The sequence below is a fragment of the Sciurus vulgaris genome (assembly GCF_902686455.1).
Source record: "Sciurus vulgaris genome assembly, chromosome: 7".
Lineage (NCBI taxonomy): Eukaryota > Metazoa > Chordata > Mammalia > Rodentia > Sciuridae > Sciurus > Sciurus vulgaris.
Window position 1 is genome coordinate 35659795 of NC_136467.1, and position 23289 is coordinate 35683083.

Here is a 23289-nt window from a genome sequence, read left to right on the forward strand (position 1 = left end):
TCCCATTTAAATGATTTCCTTACCTAATGGCCCCTCCGATCCACACTGCTCCTTCAATCGTTCAGACTCCCCGTGGCCTTTAGAGACATTCAGAATTCTTCATCAAGGCATAAAATTCTCTTCACAATTGACCTCCTCTTTTTAAATACTCTTACTTCCCCTCCAGCTTAGCTTCAGTCAAGTCTTCACAAGTGTTTCTCCTGCCTGTAGCAAGCCCTCACCCTTGCCCCGATTCATCACAAATAGCATGATGGTCAAGTCAGAAAGCAAGATTCCAGCCCTAGCTCTGTAATTTATCCTCAAACTGAAAAAGTCATTGAACATCTCTGAGCTTCATTTTTATTCTCCCTGAAAAAGGATTACTGATAGAACCTGCCACTCACTTATTATAAGGAACAAAGGAGGTAAGGCACATATGGTTCCTGATGCGTCGTAAACCTATGATAAATGTTATTGCTCAGGGTTTCCTGGAAAAAAGTTCCTTACCCTTCCCCACAGCACATGCGCCCTGTGCATCCTCCGCTGGTTTCTCTCTTGGGCTCCACGGCATTCTGAACTCTCCTCGATCAAAACTCCTCTCTCTGTGTTGTAGTCATCTGCTTACTCACCATTCTTGCCTCTGGATCAGTGGTTCTCAAAGTGTGATCACAGGAACAACAGACCAAACATCATTTGAAAATCTGGATTTACACTTCAGGTAGAAAAAAGTAATTTTATAAAAAGTATGCCTTCCTTTTAATAATATTCCTTATAAACTTAAATATATTATTTTAACATCATAATTATGTGAAGTGTTTTATGAACTTGTTGCGAAAAGTAGGTATACATGTGAAATCCATCAATAAATATATTCTTACAAATTATGACTTCATTTTCAAAAATAGTTCTAAAATCTTGAACAGATCTAGTATTTCTGAGTTTTCTAAGTATGTAGCACAATTCTCTGGATTTAAAAAATAAAATTTTACGGAAAGTATGGGTATTAAGACTTAAAATAACATTTAAAGTTCAATATTAATATAGAAATAAAAATAGTTCTGTTTGTTTAAAAGTATATATTAGTATAGAGACTATGTTACTCATCTTATTTTGAATTGAAATAAACCAATCATCTAGAAATATTTCAACTTAGAGGATACTAATGCTCAGATTAATAGAAAAACTAACTGATATTAACACATAGCATAAAGAGTAAAGGAAACCCAAAGATCCATGACTCTTTAGATAATTATAAGGCTGAAGAAGCTTTTCCATATCACATACCCATCTGTCATCAGCAGATTCTCTTCCCAAGAGTTGGGGAGAAATTGAGTAAGTTTATTTGTGGGCATGTTTGAACCTTCAACTCAAGTAAAGCTTTCCCATTTTCTCCTGAGCTCTGAATAATCTCTACAAAATAAGGGCTTTTAGCTCTTTCCACCTTGATTCCTTCATCCGGAAGACACTGCTTGTTGCAGTGCCCATTTCTTTTGCCTTGCTAATAGAACTTCATTTTTTTTTTTAATTGAGGCAGTAGCTGTCCATCCCCAGGAGCAAAGAAGTCACAGTACTGCAAACCCATTCTGGCAGCCCCCCTGCCTCTTTGCCTGTGATTGTTTAGTACATGGTCACCTGGCATGGGGAAGGTCAATAAGGTATAATGAGAAGCCTGATAGGGACTTCTAGAAAGGATTTTTTATTTTCTAATAAAAGAAAGAGCCTTTTGCACTCATTCTTTTCTATTTTTATTTTTTGCACTTGTAGGTGGATCGAATGCCTTTATTTTATTTATTTTCACATGGTGCTAAGGATCGAACCCAGTGATTCACACATGCCAGGCAAGCACTCTGCCACTGAGCTACAGCTCCAGCCCCCATTCTTTTATATCTTCTTTTAGAACATTTAGTGTCAGCCATGTTGAAGCCACAAGGTCGTAGGGAGATAAAGAGGATAAAAGAAAATGAAGAGATGAGGGAAGAGAAGTTGAGGACTCCAAGGGAGGGGAGATCAGAAGATAAGGCAAGGAGGTACTGAGAGAAAAGGGGAAAGATGAGAACGGGGGTGTGGGTGGGGAGAGAGCGATTATACGACAGAGGCTAGGAGGAGCTGAGGATGCTGGTGGGTGGGGTGTGGGAAGATTCCAAAGATGCCGGCATCTGACAGTTCTTGTTTCCCATGATCCTCTTGCTCTGACAGTTCACCCTTTTCTTGTTCTTTTTTCTTTGTAGGGATGGAAAACATCCTGGTGGTGTGCTAGGCAAGCATTCTACCACCGAGTCACACCTCAGCACAATTCACCCATTTTTAAGTAGTCGAAGGAAGTAAATTCTTGGTAAATCTGTGATGTGTTTTATTCAGGCACCTGGATGTGGGGTGCTCTGTGCTAATGATCTTGTCTTGCTTCTAGTGGAGAGCAACTTCTGCACCCCAAGCCATTCAAGGACTTGTGAATTTGGTGAATTGGTCATTCAGAGTCAGTAAATCATCCTAAAGTGTTAAGAGTGTTGGTTAAACAAAAACGACTTTTAAAAAGGTTCAAAAATGATCAAAATAAATTGAGTAATTCCCATGCAAAATACAGACATTTTGTTATCTTCATAAGAATATATTTTACAAGATTAATAGTGAAGTTCAATATGCTCTTGATTATCTATTGACTTTTTAAGTGTTTCTTCACATGAAATACTGATATATTTATATAACTTGCTCACTTTTCTCTTGGTTTGTTTACCTTTTTTATTTGTATGAGTTTATATATTATATATATCAACCTTTGCCTGTGACATATATGTTGCAAATATTTTCTTCCAACCTCTTCCTTGGCATTAAGTATTTAATCCATTTAAAATTGATCGTGGTATCTGGCACAAGACCGAAATCTAATGGAATTTTTTCCCATTTAGAAATCAGACAATTTTCACACCACCTTTGTTGAAGAATCCATCTGGTCTCATTCATCTGCAGTGCTTAAGTCTCAGATGAGGAAGAGTCCATTTCAGGATCATCTATTGTGTTTCAGCCAATTGCTCTGGAAATTCTTGCATGCAGACCTAATCGTTGTATTATTCTGTAGATTTTTTGCATTTCAAAATTTCCCACCAGTTCTCCTATTTTTATTATTATTGTAGCTGACATTTGGACTAATTTTATCAAATGAAGATATAAATATTGGCATTTCGGGAGTTTGTTCTAGTGGATGGAGGTTAATGACATGGAATTGTGTATTGCATTAATCCTTGGTGCAAATGCACGTATAATATACCAGCGTGTTTGGTCAGTGATACTTTCATTGTGCACCTTGAAGTCCTTCCCACCTCATGGGTCCCCATCCAACACAAGGCTGGTCAGCCCTGTGTAGAATTCATTCATGATATTTTGTTTGTCAGAGTCACTAATGACAACCACATGAGACAGCGCAGGCTCTGGGACCACATGCTTGTCTTCTCCACAGGTTGTTCTACAGAACCTTCTCACGTGCCTCATCCTGTTCTACACTGTGTACTATGTGTCTCTGAGCATGTGCTGCCTGACACTACAGTAAGTAGCATGTTCTCTGTAATTAAAGAGTTAATATTGAATATGAAAGGAGTTGGTATTTAATATTTGATACATCTCTATGGATGAGAAAATGAGGGTTTTTTTTTTTTTAGCTTAACAATTTATTAAAATGGTTGTAATTGGAATATGGTTTTTAAATGTCGGAAACTTGTTTACAACTGTTGAGAATATGTGGAAGGAGGAAGGAAGGAAGGAAGGAAGGAAGGAAGGAAGGAGGGAGGGAGGGAGGGAGGGAGGGAGGGAAGGAAGGAAGGAAGGAAGGAAGGAAGGAAGGGGAGAAACAGTATTCCTGTTTGAGGAGACAGGCCCTACTATAGTTTGGACCATTTTTAAAATCCTTTTTATTTGTTCTAATTAGTTATACATGACAGTAGAATGCATTTTGACATATCATACATAAATGGAGTATAACTTTTCATTCATCTGGTTGTACATGATGTAGAATTACTCCAGTCTTATAATCATATATGTGATTCATTCTGCTGTCCTTCTTATCCCCATACCCCTCGTTTTTCACTCCTCTCTGTTTAATCCAAAGTACCTCTGTTCTTCTCTAGCCCGACTGCCATTGTGAATTAGTGTCCACATATCAGAGAAAACATTCAGCCATGGGTTCTTTGAGATTGATTTATTTCACTTAGCATGATATTCTCCAGATCCATGATTTCGTTCTTCTTTAAGGCTGATTAATATTCCATTGGGAATCTATACCATATTTTTTTTTATCCATTCATCTGATGAAGGACACCTAGGTTGGTTCCATAGTTATTTCACAGCTATTGTGAATTGAACTGCTATAACATTGATGTGGCTGTTTCACTGTTGTCTCCTGATTTTAAGTCCTTTGAATATAAACAGAGGAGTGTGATAATGATGGTTCCATTCCAAGTTTTCTGAGGAATCTCCATACTGCTTTCCACAGTGGAAAGATTAGTGTTCTATCTGAGGTGAATGTGGTAAAGATATTCTCCCATTCTGTAGGCTCTCTCTTCACATTCTCCATTGTTTCTTTTGCTAAAAAGAAGCTTTTTAGTTTGATTCCATCCCATTTATTGACTCTTGATTTTACTTGTTCTTTAGGGGTCTTGTTAAGGAAGTCAGTTCCTAAGCTGACATAGTGGAGATGTGGGCCTACTTTTGCTTCTATTAGGCACAGGTTCTCTATTGTAGTGCCTAAATCTCTGATCCACTTTTTTGAGTTGATTTTTGTGCAGGGTGAGAGATAGGGTTTTAATTTCATTTTATTACATATGGATTGCCAGTTTCCCCAGTACCATTTGTTGAAAAGGCTATCTTTCCTCCAATGTATGTTTTTGGCACCTTTGTCTAATATGAGAAAACTGTATTTATGTGGGTTTGTCTCTATCTTCTTCTATTCTGTACCATTGATCTACATGTCTGTTTTGGTGCCAATGCTATGCCACTTTTATTACTATGGCTCTGTAGTATAGTTTAAGGTCTGGTATTGTGATGCCTCCTGCTTCACTCTTCTTGCTAAGGTTTGCTTTGGCTATTTTGGGTCTCTAATTTTTTCAGATGAATTTCATGATTGATTTTGCTATTTCTATGAAGAATGCCATTGGGATTTTAATAGGAATTGCATTAAATCTGTATAACACTTTTGGTAGTATGGCCATTTTGACAATGTTAATTATGCCTATCCAGGACCTTGGGAGCTCTTTCCATCTTCTAAGGTCTTCCTCAATTTCTTTCTTTAGTGTTCTGTATTTTTCATTATAGAGGTCTTTTACCTCTTTTGTTAGATTGATTCCCAAATATTTTATTTATTTTTTAGGCTATTGTGAATGGGGTAGTTTTCCTAATTTCTCTTTCAGTGGATTCATCACTGATGTATAGGAATGCAATTGATTTATGGGTGTTAATTTTATATTCTGCTACTTTGCTGAGTTCATTTATTAGTTCTAGAAGTTTTCTGGTGGAATTTTTTGGATCTTCTAAATATAGAATCATGTCATTGGCAAATAATGATAGTTTGAGTTCTTCTTTTCCTATTTATATCCCTTTAATTTCTTTCTTCTAATTGTTCTGGCTAGAGTTTCAAGGATATGTTGAATAAAAGTGGTAAAAGAGGGCATCTTTGTCTTGTTCCAGTTCTTAGAGGGAATACTTTCAATTTTTTCCATTTAGAATGATGTTGGCCTTGGATTTAGCACATGTAGCTTTTATAATGTTGAGGGAGGCATGTTCCTACAATTCCTAGTTTTTCTAGTGTTTTGAGCATGAAAGGGTGATGTATTTTGTCAAATGCTTTTCCTGCATCTATTGAGATAATCATATGATTCTGAAGATATTTTAATAGTGTATTTTTTCACTGTTGTCTTTAAAAAATAAATGTTCCATCTTGAAAATTATCACCATTGTGAAATGTAATAGATAGAATCAGGCAGGATGGTTCTTATCCCTTTAAGGAGAGTCATGGAAAGAAAATGAAGTTTTTTAAAAAATTATTTATATTTGTTTTAATTGGTTATACATGGCAATCGAATGTATGGAATCAGAACAGGTTTGGACTAGAATGAGCCTAGAGAAAACCTACATTCAATGTAAATATTTTCCCAGATATAGAGGAAGTAGCTTTGGACTGTAAGTCAGAGATTGTGTTCTGGCACGGGTTCTTACTAATTTCTTGAATCATTTTGACTGAACAATAGAGTTTCTCTTATTTCGGTGTCTTCTTTTGTTAAATGGAAATAATAATCCAAAAAAGGGATTATCATTAGGACAAAATGAGATAATACACGTTTTTAATGATATCATTTCTACGTAAGTATGAGGTATTTTTCAGGTAATTTTTTGTGTCATGATGACTGAAATTTTTCTCTACAAATTTAGGTTGCCAACACATTCATTGCCTTGAAATAGATTGTGGATATTTGTCAATCATTTCCTACAAACTGAGTGTTCATATAATTTAATTTCATTGTGCAAACAAGGAATCTCCATTTTAATATGTAAATTAATACCACCAAATAATTATTCTGAATTGTGCAAGAGAAAGAATGTCATTCAGCATGCTTGCAGGTGAACTCAATGAGGAAGCTTCTAGGGCTTCCACGCAGTCTCACGTGCTGCCTGACACTGGAGATGATGAGACAATGCCTGGAGCAGGGAAGAGGAAAGACTCTTCAGGGCTCTCTGAGCATGAAATTTCAAAGTTTGTAGTTAACGTGAGTCAGTGGTGAGAAATTTGAAATAACTGGACCTTAAAACTCCAGGTGGCAGCTAACTGGTTGACCAACTGCACATAATTATAAACTTGGGCACAGTAGAAAGTCCAAGTATGTATTTTATAGACTCATGTTTTAGACAGGAAGGGATCTTAGAGATTTATCTCTTCAATTTACAGTTAAGAAACTGAAGCCCTGAGAGGTTAACTGATTTGTCCAAGTTCACAGTAAAAACACCACCAGGTTTAGAACCTAGGTCTCATGGCTTCTGAACCCTGCTCTTCCCAGGTGTGAGTTCCCTCCCCTCAAACATGCAGTGGAAGGGACCATCAAGATTACAGCTGAGTCTTCAAAGGCAATTAAGTCCATTGGTGGATTAAATGAACTTAATTAGACAAGGAAGACAACATGAACAAAATATTATTTTGTGGGTGGCCATCCAAATTGACAAGTTTCTAAATGTGCTCATCCTCAGTAAATATAATGACATATACTCGTATGTGAATAGTGGTGTGCAAAGCTGTGATGTGCAGTTATGAACTGTCTCCAGAGTAAACATTTTCCTTTGTAACATCTCAGGGTGTATGAACTGGATGTCCTGGCACCATTTGATTTCAAAACAAATCCTTCATGGCACGACACAAATTATAAAGGTAATTATTTTAAATGCTAATCCTTATCCATCATCTGTATATTATTTCTGACTTCAAAAATTAATTAGGAAAAGTACCATCAGGAAATGTTTAAATGGCTATTCCTAGGACATAGGGTAGGATGACATAAGTGAAGAAAAGGAATTAGAATTCATTTATGAATTTTTATTTCCTGGTATTATGGGTAAAGTTGTGTGCAATAAATATTTTAAAGAAAAAAAGAATGACAATATACTGATGTAGGAAAATTTGTTCCTGAGATATGAATAGAAAATAAAGACTACAAAGGGGTTTGTACAGTGTAATTTTATTTGTGAGGAGTAGGGTAAAATGCATGGTACCAGTCTGGAAAATTATACAACAGACTGTTACCTCCCATCTGGGATGACAGAGGACTTTCATTTTTCTACTTGCACATTTCTGTTTTGTTTTACTTTTCTTCCCAAAATAGTATAGAATTTGTTGCAGAGGAAATGTTTGAGAGCACAGGAAGACAGCTAAGGTTGACAACTAATTGAATATTGAAAAATAGCTAGTACAGAGGATTTGGAATGTTCCCATACAAAGAAATCATAATGTCTCAGGTGCTAGATGCAGCAGTTACCCTGAACTGACCATTACACATTCTATACATGTATTTAAATATTACACTGTGCCCCATAAATATGTGCAGTTACTATGTGTCAATTAACAAATAAGAGTATATAAATAATTCACTGCACAGGAAAAACAGTAAGAAAGAATATGCCAAGTAAGACAAAACTTATCTTTTAAATTTAGTATTTTTGCTGAATTTATAATTAGCTAAAACCTCATATGTTCATAAGCCATGTGTATGTTAATGAAAACACCTATTTGTATTGAATATATGTCATACTTATTTGAGGGGTATTCATGGTGAATTTGTCCCATTTTTAAAGTAAAATTTTAATGTCATTTTCCATTATAAAATAATACACATTAATGATAGCTTAGAAAATATAAGTAGAAGGAAGAAAAAGTAAATCACAAACTTACTTTCTATGTATATTCTCAATAATCTGTTAAATTTCTCCCTACTCTTTTTAAAAGATGAACTGTCAATTCTTTAAACATTAAAATTCATTAGAAAACCATGGGATAATCTTTTCTTGGGGAAAATATGCAAATATTCAAGATTACCCGAGGCCAAAGAATTCAGATTTTATTTTTATTATATTATTTTATTTTATTTTTTATAAATAGTGATAAGTTTAGGTGATCATTATAAGCCCCACATTTTCTGCCTGTTATTATAATTGCTTTTTGATTTGTTTCCCTACTTCTTGCTTCCCCCATTCCATTATTTCTATAAATTAATTCAGCATATATTTATTGAATATCAATGTATTATGAACTTTGCTAATTAAGACTAGGGATTAAATGATAAACAAGTCTCTGTCATCAGGAAAAATACCCTGTTTTATTCCCTGAAGAAACAAGATTTTAAATATGATTTGCATAGGAAACTTGGTCAGTTAAAAGTCACTGAATTCAGACAAAAAAACTTTAAAACATCCTCCTCAAATGAAGAGCCTTGTTTGGTGCCATTATTCATTCAATTTAGAATATCAAATAAATATGTGAGAACAAGAGATGCTTATTGTGAGGAGAGACAAGGGGTCTAACATTTTATCTTAACCCTCTCTTCATGCTTTTCACTACTGAAGACTAAATTAACATTTTTTAAAATCAAGACTCTCCTCAAATGATAAGGAAATAGTTATAGTAGAGTCAAGTGTGGGCCATGTGTGTGTGTTGGATACAGGGAGAGATTTAAAACTCCTTTTATTTCTTTAATCTTTGCCTTTGAGGCAGCCCATGAAGACAGGACGTCCCAATTTTTTGGAGAAGGCTATGTTTATACATAGCAGAGATTAGTGAAGATCCTCAGGAAGTCTGGCTCAGTTTACATTGCTTTTTCTGTTATGAAACATGAACATTTGTACAAAGATATCAATAAGACCTTAGCCTATTACATCTTTAATTTTGGGCTTCGGGTGATAAGTGCCCTGACTCTTGAGGGTTTTTGCTTTGAGAATCTAGACTACTTGTTTCATCTTGGAGATAAAATATAAGAGGAATCTCTGAGCCTCAGGCTCGAATTTAGGTTCAGGTTTCTTTCTCTTGATAATTTTGTCACTCAGGAGAGCACTTTGAGCAAGGACACTAGAACTGCCCAGTTACACTATTTTGATTTCTAATTCTTTCCTTTGCATGGCAGAGAATAGCTTATCAAGTTCTTTCATTTTAAACTAAAAACCTTCCAACAATTTTTTGAGGTAGATAAGGTAGTAATCCATTTCCAATTTATGGGGAAGGAAACAGATTGATCCAGAGGTTAAAACCTTGCTTAGAACGCTTAAATCGTAAACATGAGACCAGATTACTGGTATCCTTACCTCAAATTCTGTACTGTGTCCTTTAAACCATGCTTTCTTTCATATTATAAACAAAGTTTACATGCATATTCTCTATCAATATATGCAAATACAACTTGTGCAAGACTAAAATTACTATCTCCAAGGAGCTGTTAGTTAACCTAAAAAATTCCTAAATGCTGACAGAAAGGGTATCTTTATTTTCTTATAGTAATGTGGAGGCTCTGTGAACCATGTTTAGAGAAAGGAGTAGAGGGTGACAGGTGGGGTGATGTCACTGTGATACGGCAAAAGAGCTCCTTCCTTGATTTTAGGGAGCATAACATGCTGAACTGATCAGTATTGGTCAAAAGAATGTCAGTATGAATTCTCCATTCGACTTTTGAAACCTGTTAATACAATTGAAGAGAAACAAGCATGATGCCTTTAAAAAGATGGTGCCTGGAACTTGCTTGCTTGATGTCTTGCTTAACCACTAGGCAATCTCTGGTTTGCTGGTTAATAAATTACTTCTGCACAATAGGAAATAAGGTGATGATTTTATTTTCTGCTTTGAAAAATATAGTTTTCCTGCCTAGATTTATTGGTTCCTGAATTATATGAACATACCAATCATTTGCTGTTTGAAAAGGAAAGAAAAGTAACTTTTATGGAAAGTGGAATTATTTACAAAGGGACTTTGGTGGTATATCACATATACTTGTCACTTTAAAGTTTGATGAATTTCTCCTTTGAAACTATGTAGTTTTAAAGAGCAATATAAAAGACAAGAGGCAAAAGTTTGACCCTTCTCGTGTTCGGGGCTCTTAGAGATTTGTGGTCCTGATCTGTAAATAACTACCACTCTGTGACAACCGGTGAATTTAGAAGTGTTTCCACCCACACCTGTCGTTTATGAGGCTTTCTTTCATTCATGGTGATCAGTTATGTGTCCCAGATATGACTATCTGAGCAAATCAAATTATTACAAAAAACACAAAGGAGCTTATTTCTAAATTTGGCACAGCGTGGTACCAAAGAAAGGTTACAATTCAATAAACTCCTATATAGAATTTATTTCTAATAATTCAGAACAAATTTTTTCATTAATTTCATTAATTTTTAGTGTCTCTTGAAATGAGATTTGCAATACAATAATAGATCAGCATGTATAGCATATATCATAACTTTTCTTTATGGTATTTTACCTTCTAAAATGCCAAGTACAAAGAATATGAAGCAAATTGTATATTCTTAGCTATTTTTCTGTAAGTCTAAATTTGATTAACAGATAGAATGTGTTAGCCCTATTTGAGGATTGGGTAAGAGAAGGAATATCACAAAAGTCCTTACCAAAAACAGAATACATTTTCATGTTCTCATTCGTAGTTGTAGTTCAGAACTGTTAATCACTCTAATTCCAAGTAGTGATATTCTTCCTTTTATTTGCAGTTCTTTTATTCTCAACAGAGGTCACCTACTTTGTTTGTGGATTGCTTTTTGTTCTAGTTGTGGAAGAGTGGGTTTGGGATTACGCTATTTCAGTAACTATTCTTCATGTTGCCATCACTTCAACTGGTAAGCAAAATAGAATGGAAACAGAAAATGTACTAAATCTGATGTTGTCTCTAAATCACTTCTAAGAGTAGAACTTTGCTATACACATAAACTCCTATGATGATGAAGGTTCCTCCCTCTGCTCCTCCTTCTCCCCACCCAGTTCCCCTACCACCTTTCTTAGAGAGCTTTGACAGCTCCATCTTCTGATTTGGAGCCCTACTGAAATGTTTCCAATTCTCTTTTCACATTCAACTTGCCATTCACTATTAAAGGGTCTGTTTGCCCTCTGTAAGGAATATTTTTCGTCCTAATTCCTCATTCAGGTAAAAATTGACCAAAGACTGGGACGTAGGACACAAGGAACCCTAGACTGTTTGCAAGCCTGGGAGCTTGCCAACAATGGTTATTTTAACAAAAATACAAGTTCTAAGAAGTTTTTACTCTGTACCTGTGATCTTTAGAGTCAGAAGAAAATGCATTGTAATTTCAGTTTTACCTTTTGCTAGGAGTGTAGTCTTCAACAAGTCACATCTCTTCCATCAGTTCTTTTCACTACAAAAGTGGGGAACCTGGTACAGTTTCAATGAAGTCATGAAATTGTATGAAATGGCATCTAGAGTATAGCAGCAGCAACTCATTATCCACCCATTTATCTGATCATTCAAAATTTATTCTTCCAGTCTAACTTTTTCTCTCTTACTATCCAACATTATTTATTTATGTATTTATTTATTTTTGAAAAAACATACTAGTCAAGGTATGAGTGATATCAAGCTCAAGGTAGAATTCAGTATTTATTATTGCTACTACCAATTTAAATCACTCATATTTTTAGTGCCCTTAGAAGCATACAATTTCCAAATGAATTGCTACTTCCCAGCTTCACTGCTATTAGAGAATGCCAGTATATTGATCCTCTAGCATCAATTTCCTCAGACACAAACCCCGACCCCCCAGTAACTCAGAGAATCACTGATCCCCTCCCCCCACTTCAGATTATCTGTTTTACTTTAGGGCTCAAGTTTTCCTGCAAGACAGCCACAGGATATCTGTTTGGGGGCATAAAGTAGTCCACCCCTCAAGGTTGAAATAAACCATAGGTTTTGGATGCAGAAGTTATTAGTTAATAGTCTAACACATGGCATGCAGAAAATACTTAACAAATAATTGCTTGACAGAACTGAGTTCAGAGTAAAGTGATTCATAATTCCAGAGAGAGCCAGGCATTGAGGATTTGATGCCTAAACAAGAATGAGACAGCTGCAGGCTACTTCAAATCAACTTTGTGAGCTGACCTGAGACTTTGACAATTCAGAGCACCATTTTTAGAAGCATTCCTAACAAACGACTTTTTAGACCATGACTTCAAAACAAATTCAGGACTACCTGATTTCACGAATGTGGGTAAAATTTTTCTTTGTTATATGGGTATGATTTGACTAAACAGAAATAAGTATTACTTTCTCTTTGAGAAAATAAGGCATGCTTTGAAAATATGCAACAGCTATTTATTTATTTATATTTTATTTTATTTTTTTTCCCTGTTGCAGTCATGTTGGAATTCCCCTTGACATCACATTGGTGGGCTGCTTTAGGTATATTGGAATTGTTGTAGTTTAGATTCTCTAATGTACAATGTTAACTGGAGTAAATTTAGAAAATAGATTTTATTATTTAGACATAGAGTTCATTATATTATTCTCTTCCTAAGATGATGATGATGATGATGATGATGATGATGATGATGATGATGATAATGTTTAAGTCAATAAAAACCTCTCAGTTTTACTGAAGATGGACTCTACTGGTTGCCTCTTTGGCCCAAATATACTTTTGGGGCAACCTTAAAAACAATCCACAGCAGAGGTACTGCCATCTTAGTATGTGTTTGAGACCAAAAGTAGATCAGTACATAGACATAAAACAAAATTTCCTAGACGGGCACGGTGGCACACACCTGTAATCCTCACAGCTCAGGATGTTGAGGTAGAGGATGGCATGTTCAGAGTCAGCCTCAGCAACTTAGCAAGTCCCTGTCACAAAAAAAAAAAAAAAAAAAAAAAAAACAGAAAAGAAAAAAAAGAAAAAGAAATTTCTTATACTCAGCTTCTCCTTGAGATAAAATTTGAATTTATGAAGGAACGACATGGATTTTACTTTATATATTGAGCAATATATAAAGTGGAAGGACATGAAAGCCCAAAAGACCTCTGGCAAAATTTTCATTAAGCTGTAGATTTCCTTAGCTTGCCTCCAAGTCAGACTTACGCTATTTTTCTCTCCCTTTCTTTCTCCATTATTTTCCCCTCGCAGCAGGTAGTAAGTACTGAGCCACTATAAGTAGGGAAACCAGAATCAATCTACTTATTCTGAAAAAGCATTTCAAGGACACATTTTGCCTTTTATTGGAATCCACAGACTCTTGATCACACACACACACACACACACACACACACACACGCACACACATAGGTGCCTCAACTCTTCGACTGTACAAGTGAGCCAGCTGGCAGACCCAAAAGCAGACCCCGGTGCACGCAAGGCCTGAGGACAAACTATGCAGTTCTGCCTTTTTCCTTCTCTGATGTGGAGTCTGTTCTCAGAACTCGACACTTCGTGCAGATCTTCATGTTCCATCATGGAACCATCCTTCGTTTATTCTTATGTCTGAGACACAGCTCCCTTTAACTCCTTATTGGACACAAGTTATTAAAATAAATCCTCTTTCAACACTCATAAATCCTCGAAAGGTCGAACTTTTAGTGGGACAAAGAAGCTCAAAACTGATGTATACATCATTGGAGAGACCTGCCTTCTATGGGATGATTCAAGCGAAATAGTCAAGACCCAAGAGGGGTTTTCAATATGGTGGACTAAAGGGTGGCTGCATTTCACATTGCTCCAGGACTCAGGATTCAAGAAGACGAGGTTTTGAGAAACTTGGAACCAACTCAAAGCTGCCAGGTGAGTCTCTCCCATTGGGGAGGCATCCCAGATGGGGCGGTAGTCCCGGATTGCAGGGAACTTTGTGAAGTAGAGTTGCCCAACGAGACACCCCTTCCCCCCCCCCCCCCCCCCCCGGCCCTGGAGCGGTAAACTCCGACAACTGGGAGCATTGCAGAGGAGGCCGCTCAGCGCAACGCTGGGACTCTCAACAACTGCCCCGGCTCCAGGTGACTACTCGAAGGAGGAGGCGCTCAGCGAGTTGCTTGGACTCAGAGCAATGGCACCAGGGCTCCAGGCAGCTGCTTGGAGGAGGGGCCGCACAGCCAGAAGATTAGGTGCAGAGCATGGTCCCAGGACCCTAGGTGGCTTCTTGGTGGAGGAGCCGCACAGAGAGACACTTCTCCTCTGAGGAAGAGCAGCCTAAGGAGACTCTTCCATGCAAGGCAAGGCTCCCAGGCCCAGGAGGTAGGTCCGGGCCCCTGGGAACGTTGCAGAGGAAGGCTGCCCAGCCCAGGCGGTATTTGTGGGTTGAGGGGAACTTCTAGGACGGGAGCTGACCAGCAAGACCTGCTCACCAGGTGAGTCTTCCCTGCCGGGCGAGGCTTTCCCACAAAGACAGTAAAACCAGAGACACAGGCCCAAACAGGCCTTACCTCAGCCCGTAGCCTAGTTCCCCTTTGGATGACCATTGGTCAACAAGTGGAGGTGCCTCTGCCCACTAGCAGGGAATATACCCCACCTGAAGGCCACCACCCCTAGAGAGGCAGCTTCCTTGTGGAGCACTCCAAGACTTCAGGCTACTCAAGGCTAGGAGGTGATATACTAGAAATCTTCAGGGACATTATAAGTCAATAGAGAAAATCTGCAATATCTCAGTGATCCACTGATACCTGAACAATTGAGAAAACGAGAGAAGAAAATGCCCCAAACAAATCTAGATGTTACATCAATAAAATCCAATGACAGCATGGCAGAAGAAATGACAAAAAGGGACTTCAGAATGTACATAATTAAAATGATCAGGGAAGCAAACGATGAGATGAAAGAGCAAATGCAGGCATTGAATGATCGCACCAATCAACAGTTAAAAGAGCAAATACAGGAAGCAAAAGATCATTTCAATAAAGAGTTAGAGATATTGAAAAAAAAAAACAAACAAATCCTTGAAATGAAGGAAACGATAAACCAAATTAAAAACTCCATAGAAAGCATAACCAATAGGATAGAACACCTGGAAGACAGAACCTCAGATATTGAAGACAAAATAGTTAATCTTGAAAACAAAGTTGACCAAACAGAGACGATGGTAAGAAATCATGAACAGAATCTACAAGAATTATGGGATATCATGAAAAGGCCAAATTTAAGAATTATCGGGATTGAGGAAGGCTTAGAGAAACAAACCAAAGGAATGAACAATCTATTCAATGAAATAATATCAGAAAATTTCCCAAATCTGAAGAATGAAATGGAAAATCAAGTACAAGAGGCTTATAGGACTCCAAATCACAAAATTACAACAGACCCACACCAAGGCACATTATAATGAAAATACCTAACATACAAAATAAAGACAGAATTTTAAAGGCTGTGAGAGAAAAGAACCAAATTACATTCAGGGAGAAACCAATACAGATATCAGCAGATTTTTCAATCCAGACCCTAAAAGCTAGAAGGGCCTGGAACAACATTTTTCAAGCCCTGAAAGAAAATGGATGCCAACTAAGAATCTTATACCCAGCAAAACTTACCTTCAGATTTGACGATGAAATAAAATCCTTCCATGATAAACAAAAGACCCAAGATATGTTCTATCTAAAGACAAAATTACAGTGAAGAGAGTGAGAATTTAAAAATGACTATGTATTGAAAGTAGTGAAGTGTGAAAATAGCTTTTATATAAAGAAAAAAAGAACGTAAAAATATACAAAAGCCAATTAGCTTCTGTCCCTTTTTGCCGCCTATTAATACAAATGGCCTAGAATCGTGACCTAGCGTAGAATTTCTCACGTGTGCCCATCATGAGGTTCTACCTGGTAGGTCCCAGGTAATGCAGGACATTGCTGGTTCAGGAATATACTTTGAGTAGCAGTGATACAGAGAACATTCTGAACTTTTAAAATTCTTACATAATATCTAATTTGAAGCAAAGTCAATACATTTTATGACTTCAGTTCTTAAAATTGAGAAGTTCTTCAAGGCATCTACATCTAATCTCCCTTATTGTGTCCTGATACATCCTTTCCTAGAAGTAAAACAGCCATCCACATTTTGCTCATTCTTAGTTATAAATATCCAATCTAAATGTTGTTTTCCTTAGATTATTCTTTTATGAAATAGGAAATCAAGATGAGAAACAGCAAAGATAAAGGAAATGAGATTGTTACAATACCATTTTATTTATATTCTTTCTTAATCATATTATGTAATAATTAGAAATTTAGGAAGCAAAAGCAGCATTACAACATTACTATTTATTTGTGCTAATAAAGAAAGGCTGGATGCTTCTAAACAGATTTCAATATTTGCCAAGTATGGAAACTATTTATTTATAAATCTGTTGCCTTTGGTTTCCAAATATAAAGATTATATAATATTTAAATTTTTTGTTCTTCTTGATTTGGCAATACTAGTCTTGTCTAATATCTTCAATCTGTTTTGAAAACAAACCCAAGCATGTTCTAGTAATGCCTCTCAAGTGCTTCCCCCACCCCTGTGGTGCTGGGGATTGAACTACTCATGGTTGCTTTACCACTCACTGAGCTATATCTCTGGCCCTTTTTTGAGATGAGGTCTCACCAAATTGCCAAGGTTGATCTCTTACTTGCCATCCTTCTGCTTCAGCCTTCTGAATAGTGGTGATTATAGGCCTTCAACACCATGCCTGGCTTTGCCACTCAATTTTAATGACTCCAACAATATTAATAATACTTATATTTATTGATCAGTTAATATGAACCAGACACATTGTTTTTATCTCACTAACTTTTATTACAATTCTGTGAGATAACTATTATATTCTAATTCCGCAAATGTGGAAACCAAAGTTTATTGAATTGGATGATTTGGTAGGGTTCCTGCAGTCACTAAGTGGGCCCTGTAACTAGCATATTCTTCTGACTTAGATTGCTACCCAGAGATACTCCTAAGTATTAATCCTGGAGCTCTCACACCTGGAGGGGGGTGGTGGTTGCTGCCTCTGGGATAAGTAGATTCACTAAGTTAGAAAATACACCAGGTAAATAGCAAAACTTAAAAAATTTTGGGAAATAGCCACCATTTAGGCAATGGAAAGGGTAAACGGAAACTGAAGAGAATATAGACAGATCAAGTGGAATCACAAGTTCTGAAAGGACTTCGCCATTGCTTTCTAGTTCTATGACGATGTTTTCACATCAAACAAAGTGAACGTGTAAGACGTAACATAGAAAGAACACGCATACAAAAGGTCAAAGTATTTGTGTCTAAACTCAGTTGGAAATAGCACAAGGCTGCTGCTTATCTTTTGGAAAAGTAAATTATAGAATGGCTATATTTCATTTTTCAATATTTAAAATAAAATTTAAAAAGCTACCATGTTCATAAGAAAACTTCAGTCCCCGGCACAGTACTAGTAGCCGGTAGTAGAGTGTCAGTAAGCATTTGTTATGTCGGCATGCAGAGAATTAAATGGGATGAAATGAAGTAGCAGAGGTTTTCTTGGCATGTAATAAGTATATTCGGGCTCCTGACAGAGAACACACTCCAGTGGACTACCAAGAGAGTCTGTTTAATCTTTACCCTGAGAGGGTTAAAAAATGAAACAGAAAATTTAAAAAATCAAAAAATTAAAATAAATCCAAAAGAACCCAAAACAAACACATTATTTGTTGTATGTCATTTTATATTTATGCAAATACTATATAGTATAACGTTATTGTATCATATTATTTATATTATATAAAATATTTATATAATGTAAATATAAGCATACACATATAAAATGGTGGTATAAAAATATTTTTTTGTGTGTGGACCGGGTAGTTAAACCAGAAGACTGCTCAAAGACTATCATTCTAAAATTATGGGGAGTAAAACACTGGACATATGTTTGTGACACATTCTCTTTTCTTCATGGCTGGTACCACTGTCTTTAGAGTAGTACAAGAAGAAGTGAAAATACTTCAGTTATTTTTTTTCTTCTCACAGATTGAAATGAATCCATCGATCATATTTCTAGTACAAAAAATAACCAAGTAAAAGCTTCTTGTTTAGCTTCAGTCAGATATTAACCACAATACTGAGTTATCTCTTCCAGTGTAATTTCTGTTACCATCAGTCCCTTCACAGAGTGTTTAATTCTCCACATCCCATCAGTCTTGGATGTGAATTTTTCTCCAGTTTTGTTCAGTACACCAGTACACATGTAGAAAGTACTGATGTTTTCTTTGGTGTGAGTCCTTCAAAAATGTAAACTTTTAATATATTAGGAAAAGGTTCTAAAAGAAATATTACCTGAACTATAAGAAGAAATTATCTTTTCTTTCTAAAAATTAAGAACCTGTCTCTTTGGATTATATAGGCAATACCAGACAATTTACCCTGCCCTCGCTGAAGCAGTCACATGACGGAGGCCACCTGGATGGCAAGGAGAGTCATCATAGACATGATGGAATGGCCGAGAGGATTAGATGGAGTGACTATTTTAGTTTCAGTAACCGGGGTTGAATTACTCCAAGTACAGGCACCACATGACATCTGACATAGCCTTGTTGTTCTTTGAGCAAAAAAAAATTAGATGTAAGAGACCAATGGTTAGCCATCTTCAAAATGCTGTCTCATGGTCTTCCATTGGACGTGGGTCTTTCTGAGAGGAAGTTAGCAATCCTGTCAGCATTCTTACCTCAGGGAGCTCTCCTTTTCAACGGCATTATGCTGCTACTGCCACACAAGGAACAACAGATTTATGAAAGCTCTGTAATTGGATCAATATTGGTTGGATCAATATTTTAAAACAAACAAGAATCACTGGGCCAATGAAACCAGAACTAAAGGCATTTTCATAAAACTAAGTAGCTCAGAGAGGTAGAATTCTGGTTTTGAAAATCTTTTCTATACTTAAAAGTTAGCAAGCATGCTTTCTCTTATAATTAGAGGGAAAATACCTTAATTTGTATACACACACACACACACACACACAGTAACAATACAAATTAACCACACATTGACCCACAGAAAGAATTGGGAATTGTGAATTCCTTGGCATGTGCTTCGACTTCATTGTCTTTGAACATCTGAGTTTGAGTTCCTTACTATTGATCTGCACATACTCTCCAAAGGAAGTTCTGAATTTTAACAGTTTATCAGCTTTGGAATATATACCGCCCCTCTCTTAGCTGAATCTATAAACTACTCTATTTCAAATGCGATGTCAGTTACAAGAATATTATTTAAGTCATGGCAATTGTTCTTATTCATAATCCTACCTATGAATTATTCATTACTGGTAGTTAACCAAAACTTTCGTTTTGTTTACTTGCAGGATCCGGCTTAATTTCAATGATATGTGGAGGCCAGACTTTAGCATACTGTTTATTCAAAGACAACTTTATATATCCAGATCTGGATAATTTTTAAGAATACAGATGGATTAATTTGCCTCAGAGTTTCTATACTGTAACATATTTCAGGGCTAAATTTTACTTTTTGTTTATAATCAAGGTTGAATTTGTTTTGTATACTTTATAACAATAAAAGAGAACTAAATGGAGAGCAGAACAATTCTAATAAACAATCTAAGAGCAAAGTGTTGCAAACTTATAAAATGCAGTGTTTCCTAAAGTGTGTTCCTTAGAACACAGGTTATGAAGAACATTAATAATGCTGTACAAGGGGGGAAAGTTTCATGTTTAAGTATATTTGTGAATCCTGGGTTTAAGTAGAACAAAACTTACTTATTTCAGCACATTCCAGGAATCTTTGACAAGTCATTCATTTCTTTGATAAAGAAATGAATTCTTTTCTTTGATAAAGAAATTCATTTCTTTATGAAATCATTTATGAAATTACTGAATTCATTTCTTTGATAAAGAAATGAATACCAAATATCATGCTAGTATTATGTATTCCTCGTACCCTTCCAAAAACTATGTCTTTTATTTAATATTTTAACTGAAGATGGACACGACATCTTTATTTTTTTAATGTGGTGCTGAAAATTGAACCCAGTGCCTCACACATACTAGGTAAGTGCACTGAGCCACAACCTGGCCTTTGTTGTTTTGATCGATCACTGATTTAGAAACATTTACGTATAATACACATTATGTACTGTTTCTCCAATGTATTTGAACAGTGACACATTTTAGAAAATGCTGGTAGATAGTATGGAAAGTGTAACACAGAAAAGGGAAGATTCAAAACTGCTGCCAATCTTTGCAACCAGAATTAGATTCTATTATTGTCCCACATTATTTATTCTGGGTTAGAGCATTTCTTATGAAATTACTGATTTTTTTAACATCTGTATCTATTTCTTTCTTCAGACTGTGGTCTTCTAACAAAGTGCTTCTCAAAATTTAATGTGCATTTGATTTGTCTGGGGATCTTGTTACAGTGCAGATTTTGGTTCAGAAAAGGATGGAATTCAAGATCATGTACTTCTAAAACAGTTTCCAGGAAATGCTAGCACTATAGGTCTATGGACCACACTTTGAGTAGCAAGGATCTAAATGGTTTGAATTATATTTTTTTGAGTATGTATAGTTCTATTTGATAGTTCTTAAATTATTGTCATGCAGTAAGTACTTATTAGTTTGAATTTAAACTGAGGTAAGTTAATTTATATAATTGTGGTAAATATTTACCACTTTCAATATAGTTAAACTTATCTGGTGATATAATACTATAATATGAACATACAAAAAAGGGACAGTCCCACACATTGATACTTAGACATTTGAGGAAACAATTAGCAACTAAACTAGACCATCTTTTAGAATTTTCTCCCTGATGAGACTTTTTACCCTAAAAATCCATTTCTTTCATAAAGACATCCATTCACCTACAAAGAAGTGCTGTGCAATTTTATATATTTCAGATGACCTTCCAAAAGCTATGTTGTATTGATCAGTAACTGGGTTAGAAAATTTGAACTTATTGGGAAACTGTAAGTACAAAAATAATGATACTGTCTCTTCTGCTTCTTTCTCTCATTATTCACTCACATGACCATTTGTGTCCCATCTATTATTCCTGTTCTTCCTGTTAATTATTCCAAAATGTTTGGTCATGGAGGTATCAAAATCTGTAACTCAGGCTGGGGATATAGCTCATATAGCTCAGTTGGTAGAGTGTTTACCTTGCAAGCACAAGGCCCTAGGTTCAGTCCCCAGCACCACAAAAAAAAAAAAAAAAAAAATCTGTAACTCATCTGGATCAATCAAGAAACTCTGAATTTCAATTATTAATAAGCTTTTTTCATCTTTAAAGGAAGGCAACATAGGTAGTTATGAAAACTCCCTAATGATGATCTTTGAGTCCCCAGTTAAAACCCTACTGACAGCACACAAGAAAGCATCTTGTTAGAGATTAGATAGAACTCAGTCCTGTTCTAGAAGTGCAAAGACCATATAAACCATGAATCTACTGATAAGGGAATGTGCTCTGTACAACTCACACCCATGGAAGAAATTTACAGAAATGTTAAAACTGCCTAAATAAATTTGTTAATTAAAAAAGATTTGGTTGATTAAGTATTTTTTAATATAATGAGAATTGAATATCACTAGTAAATTAGAATAACAATATTTCCAGACTCAGAGGATCTTAATATCTTGTCATTCTGTAGTGCAGCTTAATTAGCATGTTTATTTCTAGGATTAGAAATCCATCTGCTCAGGTAATTACTATTGTGTTAATCCTACTCTTTATTTTTTCTTCTAAGCACAAGAATAATCTGTGGTTTTCTTTTTTCCCTCATTAAAATGATTACTATTATCTACTTGATGGTACCTCTTGACACACAATAATTAAAAATACAATGAGTGCAAATTTTAGCACAAAAAATTATACATTAAACATACCAACTAATAATCCACTTGCCCTAAACTATATATAACTTTCTCAAAGGCCAAGTATCATGCCCATTTATTTTTCCAGTGTCCCATAAGGAATCACAAATTGGTAGAATCCTATCCAGGATTTTGCATATTTTTTAGGACTAACATTTTTATATTTTTAAAAAAGATAATACTTTTATATTATGTATAACTTTTCATAAATATACTTTGAAGTTATTATGCCTTTGTGTTATTTTATGGTTTAAATCCATTTACATTCTCTAATAGTGCTTTACTTAAAAGAATGATGTTTAAAAGAATTGTGCTGACAATGATTCCAAAATACACATCAACACTATTTACACATTTGCTGTCTGAAGATTAGAATCCTATCTAAAATATTGTGGATTTTATTCAATCAATTTACCTTAGTAACTGAACTAATACGTTCTGGAACTATTTAGAATTACTAAACCTACAGAAATTATTCTTTAAAAAGTGAGAACTTATATACAATGAGATAGAGAGTTTTGTTTATGGCAAACATCCCAAGGAAAAATAAAACCACTTTCAAAAGTTGTTGCTCTAAAACAATGAATAAACCAATTAAAAAAAAAAAAAGTTGTTGCTCTATAAACTTTAGGAAAATGAATTGAAAGGAAAATATAAACCTAACAAAAGAATCCAAAGATGTGGCTGTGCTGAATATTATCAAAAAAGGAAGGAAATGCAGTTTGGTTCATATAATGTCATTCTTCTAAATAAAATTACTACTGTAGAAAAAAGGTCCTCATAGAAGATGGTAAAATTTTGAGAATATTGCACAATTTTAATACAGAACAATAACATTAAATTTTTTTCATTCACTATTTCTTAATTTAGCGATTTCTTTTCAATTTTCTTTTCTTCTTAATAAAATTTCCTGGTAGTTCAGTAATGACAGGACCCAATATATCTTAAAAAAACAGTTAGTTACTGTCTGACCTTC

The 23289-nt window shown here is 35.5% G+C and overlaps 1 protein-coding gene across 2 annotated transcripts in view; it reads left to right on the forward strand.

The window, feature by feature from the left end:
- TMEM244 (transmembrane protein 244) overlaps nucleotides 1-20027 on the forward strand; it is a 34595-nt gene extending 14568 nt beyond the window's left edge. Inside the window, exons 2-6 of one of the 2 annotated variants that reach the window (XM_079146727.1) lie at nucleotides 3431-3516; nucleotides 7305-7378; nucleotides 11209-11334; nucleotides 12867-12911; nucleotides 19784-20027. In XM_079146727.1, the coding sequence (XP_079002853.1) occupies nucleotides 3431-3516; nucleotides 7305-7378; nucleotides 11209-11334; nucleotides 12867-12911; nucleotides 19784-19878 (426 nt within the window). In that variant the 3' untranslated portion in view covers nucleotides 19879-20027. The remainder of the gene's footprint in view (nucleotides 1-3430; nucleotides 3517-7304; nucleotides 7379-11208; nucleotides 11335-12866; nucleotides 12912-19783) is intronic. The other variant, XM_079146728.1, reaches the window with a different exon arrangement.
- The last annotated feature ends 3262 nt before the right edge of the window (nucleotides 20028-23289 follow it).